Source organism: Meleagris gallopavo, chromosome 8 (genome assembly GCF_000146605.3).
Source record: "Meleagris gallopavo isolate NT-WF06-2002-E0010 breed Aviagen turkey brand Nicholas breeding stock chromosome 8, Turkey_5.1, whole genome shotgun sequence".
NCBI classification, from domain to species: domain Eukaryota; kingdom Metazoa; phylum Chordata; class Aves; order Galliformes; family Phasianidae; genus Meleagris; species Meleagris gallopavo.
In genome coordinates this window covers 4177880-4185621 of record NC_015018.2, presented here as the reverse complement: position 1 = coordinate 4185621, position 7742 = coordinate 4177880, and the positions used below count along the sequence as shown (strand labels likewise).

Below are 7742 nucleotides of genomic sequence, written 5' to 3'. Positions count from 1 at the left end.
TTTCTTTCCTCTCTTTTGATTAAGGTTAAAACATGCAAACCAGCCTTGGGACATAGTTTTGCTGCAGGGACCATAGATGGAGTGGGGGCTTTCAACTTCACACAAGGTGATCTGGGGAGTGGGTTTCAATGTGGCATTACGCATATAAAGAGGACGTGGGGCATGTCCCATTTGGATTCAAATCCTACTATTTCTTTACAAAACTTCATCAGCACATTGAGCCAATTCCACTAAGAGATGCTTTGAGGAAGGTGTGGCCTTAAAGCCCCGTGCAAGCTTGTCTGTGCTCATGAGAGAGATCCTGGAGAAGGATGTGGCCCTGCCCTGCAGGAAGGGGAGCTCTGAATGTGGAATGGGGAGGAAGATGATCTGCTTCAGGGCAGTCTTCCCATTTGTTCTCATTGCCCTGATGCACAGCTGGCATTTCAAACCACCCCAGAAAAGGAGATGGTTGGAAACAGCTGACCTGGCATGAGGAAGGGGTGGGCAATATATGAAACTTCTGTCTGCCAGCTCCTGCAGAGGCTGTGCAGCAGTAGTGTTTAAGAGATGTTTTTCCTCCAGGCTCAGTAGAAGGGGACCCGTTTTGGGACAACATCCGGGACCAGCTCCTGGGAGAGCCATCCAATGAAACAAAGGCTTGTCACCAACCAAAGCCAGTTCTCTTTAGCACCGGGGAGGTAAGAACAGAGCAGCATGTGTGCTCTGAGCCTGCCATATTGGGTGGGATTCTGCATTTCATTTTCCAGAACCACATAATTCTCAAGTTCTTGTTTTCAATTTATCTTTAACAGACATTCATTTTTTTAAAAAGTGGCTTTTTCTCAAGCTGAAATGCTGCTCAGCAGTGTTCAAGGATGGTGTTTTCTGTGCTATGGGGCGGCTTGAAGCCAAAGCTAGATTGGGGTATCTTTTTTGCTACTTTCCCATAAAAGTCATATCAACTTATTTTTCCATCTCAGATGACTTGGCCTCACCCCTGGCACCCTGACATCGTAGATGTTCAGATTGCTACTATTGGGTCATTGTCAATTGTTGCTGTTCCTGGAGAGTTTACGTATGTATTTCTTGTTCCACTTATCACAGCTGAAAGCAATCCTATTGTCGAAAGGGAGAGCAGGCTAAAAATTGTTCCCCATATACATGATAGCTCTGCAGGCACCACATATATATATCCACTGCACCGAGTTGCCTGTATGCTGTCTTCTCTGGTTCCTTGGAGATTCCCATTCTCTTCCCCATTGTATAAATGAATGAGATGGAAATGAATGTGCTCAGTGAGCTTCTGGTGGCCTCCCCTCTGCCCTGTTGTGCTGTGAGGTGAACGAGTGGCTCCCGCTTTAGCTGTTCCCCTTTAGTTTCTGTAGGCTGACATTGTTCCCTTAACATCCCTAGGACCATGTCGGGACGCAGGCTGCGGGAAGCTGTTAAGAGCGTGAGTTGTCAAAGATGAGTCTTCCTGAGGGGGCACTGCACCTGGAACTTCACATTTCTGGATCCTTCTGATCTTTCCCTCGTCCCTTCCCAGCTCATGTCTTACAGAGCTCTCCTGCTCATGGTTCCTTCACGCTCACTTTGCATGCACTTACTGATATACAAGAGAAATGAACATCCTCCCCAAAAGAGGCAAACTAATTCGATTTCAATCCATTAAGGTAGCTTTTTGTGGTGGATACATCTCATTCTCAACTTTGGTCTGAATACTTAATTTTGCCTGCTGCTCCCACAACACATTGCGGCTCTCTCACACTGTTATATTGCCAAGGCACTTAGGAGAATACAGATATCAGACTTCACTACACCCTTAAATTAATTGTATTCACTGGAGCATGAGGTCGTTTTTCCTCAATTTGTGTGGAAAGTGAAAAAGTGTCATTAATACACTTGCAGTGTGGCTTTCATGAACATCCAGCCCCATACCCACTGTAACTTTGTAATCTGCCCTGGTAAATAATAACATTACAATATAATAATATGACTGTGAGTTAAGAAGTTGATAAAAGATGATTGATTTATTTATTTCCCTTCTTAGGAATTTGGCTCTCATGGTACAGCAGGAATGGATGTTGTAATTGCGGGTCTGTGTAATGTCTACACGCATTACATTACCACCTATGAAGAATACCAGGTAACTGATTCACTTTTTCCTATGTGGGACGATAATTCATTGAAATCAAGCACACATAGAATACTTTTTCTTTGCTATGAAAAACTGAAGATTCTGCAGCCACAATCCCAAGTGCAGACCATTTCCAAGATTCTGGAAATTGACGTGGGAGGAAAGGTTGGGAGAACTGGGATTGTCCAAACCAAAGAGCCTTTGAGATAGTGAAAGAGCTATGAAAAACAGAAGAGTAACAGCTGGTTCTCCCTGTTTGTGATTGCTAGGAGAAAGAAGAATAACCTGAAGTCACAGCAGAAATACCTGGGCTAGCAGTGGGACTGTCCCCTGGCAATAAGGGGATTGAGATGCAGGAAACCAACTATTTAAATAAGGATTATAAATTAAATATTAATCATTAAATAAACCCTTGCAGATACAGTACTGTTCTTATCTTGGTGCAGCTGGATGAGATACACACTCTGTTCAAGAGTCCTTTCAGCCCCCCTTTTCCAACTTTGTCCTTTCCTAGGTTCAACGATACGAGGCGGCATCGACTATTTATGGACCGCACACCCTTTCTGCTTACATCCAGCTGTACAGAGGACTTGCAAGGGCTATTGCTATGGTAATCAATATTTTCTATATGCCATATGCTTGGATACGTAGTCGGATAAAGAACCAGAGCACTGATGTGATCCATAATCCTCAAGTGAGGAGCTACGAGATATGGTTTAGTGGCTTGTGGTAGCAAGGGTAATAGGAGGACAGTTGGACTGGATGATCTCGTAGGTCCTTTCCAACCTTGGGATTCTATGATTCTATAATGGAGAGAGTGGCTATATGTACTGACGTATAATGAACACATCTTCCCTCCCACAGAACACAGTGCAGGACTTGCCAAGTGGCCCTGAGCCCCCACTTTTCAACGTAACCAGCCTGACCTTGGTGCCTGCTGTCACTCCCGATAGAGCACCAGGGAATAAGACATTTGGGGATGTGCTTCAGGAAGCGAATGTGCAGTATCGAGTGGTGAGAACTTCAAGCATTTGCTAAAACCTGTTTAGAAAATAATCTTTAAATGCTTAATTATCTGGCTAAAGTGTCTGAATTTTCTAAACTGTTGTGGTGATCTTAAACCTAAAAGACATCATTGCTCTTTTTGGGCATGGATGAAAAAGGAGATTTTAGCTGTACCCATCCATGCACGTGTCATGCACTTTGTTTTTGTATCTTCCACACGTGCACAAGGTCAGAGAGCCCTCTTAAATTCTAAAAGCTCCTTCAAAACGCTTCCTTTCTTCCCTATTTCTGGTAACAAACCAAACTTACCCCTTGACCATGAAGTTTTATTTCTGCAAAATGGTTAAACACAGTAGTAATTTTCCAAAGCGGCAGTACTCTTCAGATCAGAGTAGCAGAGGAGAGTTTTCATGCCAAAGTCATTCTACTGAATATGGTTAGAATTAAGGAAAAAATAAGTCCTTATGGTAATCAACATGAAGAAGATTCCCCCTTTGCTTCTACATAAAGTAACTCTTGATAATGAAGTGGTCAAATACTGTACAGTGATTTCTTTATAAGCAGAAATCAGGATGCCTTTGATGTCTCTGGGATGGAATGTAAATGAAATAAAATGTCAGAAAGGGTTCAGTTCTCAATATATAAAATGTAGATAAGGAGTTCAGAGCAAGAGCTTTCATTTCATTGCAGTGTCCAGCAGTAAGATAGGAAGAAGGCAGGGAGTTATTCTTAAAATCTGACCTGTTTCCCACCGTCTTTTACAAAGAAATTGTACATGCTGTGATGTTTGTCCAACAACCAGGAAAGGGGAAGGTACAGAATACCAGTTCACAATATAAATATTGCAACAAGTGAAATTATTTTAAGACAACAAACAAAACACTCTTAAGACATCTTCAAAGGATGTTATTAATGTGCATTGTGCTGCTCAGACTGTAACATAAGTTTCAATTTCCCCCTCAGGGAGAAGTTGCTGCAGTAACTTTTGTGGGTGCAAACCCCAGGAACTCTGCAGAGAACACGGTAAATGTAACACAGAAATGTTGGAGCTGGAGATGCTAAGGATTAGTTAATGTTTAGTTAGTGCATCTGCCTTATGCATTTAACTCACTAGAGTTCTTGTTTCAAAAGGAGTAAGATCATGCGTTTCCAGTGTTTTTTGTTTTGCTGGAAGTTCAGAAGACAGTTTTTCCTACAGGGATTTCCTTCGGGAGTTCACTCCAACAGAAGATTTTTGGATTAAAGACCTTATTTTGGACTTTTGTCCGTTAGAGACCATGTTGGCTTGTATTTAACATACTAGATCTGAAACGCACACTCAAGGTCATATACAAATCATCCATGATCTATTCACACTATTGAAGTTGAAGGTACTTATGCCATGCAATGGTCCAGTATAAAATGCCCTCCAGATAGAGCAAGAGTGGAGTCTAGTCTCCATCCTATCTGCCCAGTGCATCCACTTAATTAGCTGAAGAAAATCAGAAATGTAAATAATTCACTCCATCAGTCATCTAAGACAGAAACTGGTAGCAAATAACTTCCCTGTCCAGTGGTCAAGTACTTTACATATTCCCTACTTCATTTGTAAGTTTAAGTTCAGAAGCATAGTCCCTTCTCCGCTTGAAATGACACAGGAGAGTAGGGACATGGCTGTTCACTCAGCATTTGGCCAATTCTCTTGTTTTTATTCCAGACTGAACACAACTTCCTGACGGTGGAGAGATATACCAACGTTACAGGGAGCTGGCAGGTGGTACAGAATGATGCCTCCTGGGACACCAGGTCTGTGTCCCTAACAGATCTCACTGCTTCACAGTCTCTACATGGGCTTTGAGTTTAATCCAACCTTAGGTTGGTCTTGTTCCTTCAGACAGTGCTCATCAGTCCACATTTGTTTGGTTAATATGTCCAGAACAAAACGTTCAGCCTTCCCCTTGGTATAACTTCTGCAATGAAGGCTTATAAGTTTGAGAAGGTATACCAAAGAGTAAGTATTGGAGCAGGATCAATGTTCAATTTGTTCACGGCCTACATCCATCCATCCATCTTTAGTATTGTGCTAATGGATAGGATACCAAATAAGAGGCCCAGACAACAGTAAGGCTTTTATAAGAGAAGACCGTCTGGCTTTGCTGTACATCATAGAGCAGAAACAGATATAAATTTTAAAAGTCTATAAGAAAAGAAAATCAAGGTTAGAGATGTCAATCATGAGGAAGAACAGCCATTATGCAGCAAAGCTGATGTCACCTTTCAAAGTTATCCCAGAAGCCAGCATATGAAATAGGAATATCAAGGGAGTCTTTGGTCAAACTTTTCATTTTGAAGTTACTCTCCTGCTACAATAATCCCAGGCATTTGCCTATCTTCCCCTGCACCTGTAAGAACACACACACCAACCAATAAGAAAGCGGAAAACATCCATATTGGGATCTTCTGGCATTGTGACGTCCCGCCCCATATAACATCAGGCATCAGAGAGACAATGTTCTCACGCTCAATGCGTTCTGGACTTGCTGGGCTCTGTCTTGGTGTTCACAACAGTGGAGCATTAGACCAGACCCCACATCTGCAGTGTGGGCAGTTATCGCCGCCCTGGAACTGCTCAGGAGGATGGGCAGCAATTTGCCTGGCCCTGCCAGGCAAACAGAGATAAACGGTAGCTAGATCCCCATGAGCTCATCTGCTCAAAGTTCTTCCCAGGTGAGATCTAGGCTGAATTCTAGTTCCTGAGTCCCAGGGGTGTTGGTCCTGGTTCAGAGTCTGCTGAGAGGGGCAGAGAGAGGGTGGTGGCACAGATCCATCAGCACAGTTCCACCACAGCAGCGTTTTGTGGTCACAGCATTACACACAGCCAAACATTTTTCTAAAAACTTGTCAACCCTGCAGAGCTCGGGGTTGGCCTGCTGGTTGCTGCTCTGATAGCCTAAATATATGAGCAAAAGGGTAATAGAAGCTCTTAAAATATACTTAGCTGGAACACATTCATCTTATGTTAAAACAAATGTATTTTCTTGCTGACTCCAGTTTGGTCTTGCCCTCTAGGTTTTACTGGACCAAAGGGTCATCTGGCCAGAGCAACGTGACAATTGAATGGCACATCCCTAGCAGCACAGAGTCTGGCATCTACAGGATCCAGTACTTCGGGCACTACAGGAGGCTGCTCAAGCAGTTCTATCCCTTTGAAGGCACATCCGCAGCATTTGAAATTACAAACCTGTAGTCAACTGTTTTCATTAAAGGAATTGTTGCCTTGGAACAGTAGATTTGATACCTGTGATGTTCAAATGAACACCTGGGAGGTTTTCTGTGGCATTTTTCCTCTGCAGGAAAGATGCTGTCGCTTATGTGCTTCTCGTTGTCCTTTGCTGTGCAAAGCTCAGCTTTCTGCAAAGTTTTGACTTTTACCTGCATTAGTTTGATCCATCATTAGTTTGATATATTCTCATTCAAATAGTACCTGTCCCAGATGAATCTCATTGATTCTCATTGTGCTAAAGAATGAACTGTTTTTCTTTACTCACTAAATAAATGCTTATTGATTGTGAATAGGCTCTCACAGAGAACTAAGGAATAATGAGACCTAATACAGACAATAAAATAGTCCATAAAATCGAGCCCAGTCCATATAGCTGGGAAGAACTGCTGAATTCATAAGACATTAGAACAGAAGATGTCTTAGTTTCAGCTGGGACAGGATTAGGACAACTGCCTTAAATCGGCAAAAGGGATATATAAATGGTATTCCACACCATTATGACATCATACAGGAAGAGATTTGAAGGGGGTGGGAGTTCACCTCTCTCTCTTCTGCTGCTCAGAGTCTAGTTGGGCACTGATTGTCAAGTGGTGAGCAATTGCTTGTGCATCACTTGTTACATACATTCACATACATGCATTTGTCCTAACTATTATCCTTTTCCCTAGTGGATAGTTTTATCTCAACTCACGAGTTGTACTTTGTTTTTCGATTCTCTCCCCCACGCTGCTGGGAAGGGGGCAGTGAGCGAGTGGCTGCGTGGTGCTGAGCCATCTGCCTGGTTGAGCCACTGCAGTCATTTTGGCACACAACGCAGAGCTTGAAGGGTTGAAATAACAGCAGATCTGACCTGACCATGTTAACACAGGGTGCTGTGGTAGTTTGATAATTGCTGATCACAGTGTTAATTTGGAGCTCTTTGAGCGTCTTCTCATGGAACTATATTGTGTAGAACTTTGCTTGCTGCTTATTTTCCCTTTTGCATTGTTTGTCAGCTCTAGAGGCTGGATTGAGGACCACTCTGTGGTCTTGTCTTACATCATGATAAAAACAGCTGCTGAGAAACTAATCAGAGAATCACAGAATTGCTCAGGTTGGAAAAGACCTTAATGATCATTAAGTCCAACAACAACCCAACCAGACTACCCAACTCTAACAACCCACCACTAAATCATGTCCCTGAGCACCACATCCAAACAGTTTTTAAACATATTCAGGGATCAGGAGCCCATTCCAGTGCTTAACAACCCTTTCTGTAAAGAAGTTTTTCCCAGTACTCAACCTAAACTTACCCTGGTGCAACTTGAGGCCATTTCTCCTCGTTCTGTCACCAATGAGACCAACCCCGCTCTATCT

The 7742-nt window shown here is 42.8% G+C and overlaps 1 protein-coding gene across 2 annotated transcripts in view; it reads left to right on the top strand.

Annotated features, from left to right (window-relative positions):
* LOC100540641 (neutral ceramidase) overlaps window positions 1–6590 on the top strand; it is an 18394-nt gene extending 11804 nt beyond the window's left edge. For both annotated transcript variants that reach the window (XM_010714144.3, XM_010714143.3), the window contains 10 exons: window positions 25–106; window positions 565–680; window positions 963–1057; window positions 1396–1435; window positions 2033–2128; window positions 2634–2729; window positions 2984–3133; window positions 4088–4147; window positions 4821–4909; window positions 6173–6590. In XM_010714144.3, coding sequence (XP_010712446.1) covers window positions 25–106; window positions 565–680; window positions 963–1057; window positions 1396–1435; window positions 2033–2128; window positions 2634–2729; window positions 2984–3133; window positions 4088–4147; window positions 4821–4909; window positions 6173–6350 — 1002 coding nt within the window. In that variant the 3' untranslated portion in view covers window positions 6351–6590. The remainder of the gene's footprint in view (window positions 1–24; window positions 107–564; window positions 681–962; window positions 1058–1395; window positions 1436–2032; window positions 2129–2633; window positions 2730–2983; window positions 3134–4087; window positions 4148–4820; window positions 4910–6172) is intronic.
* The last annotated feature ends 1152 nt before the right edge of the window (window positions 6591–7742 follow it).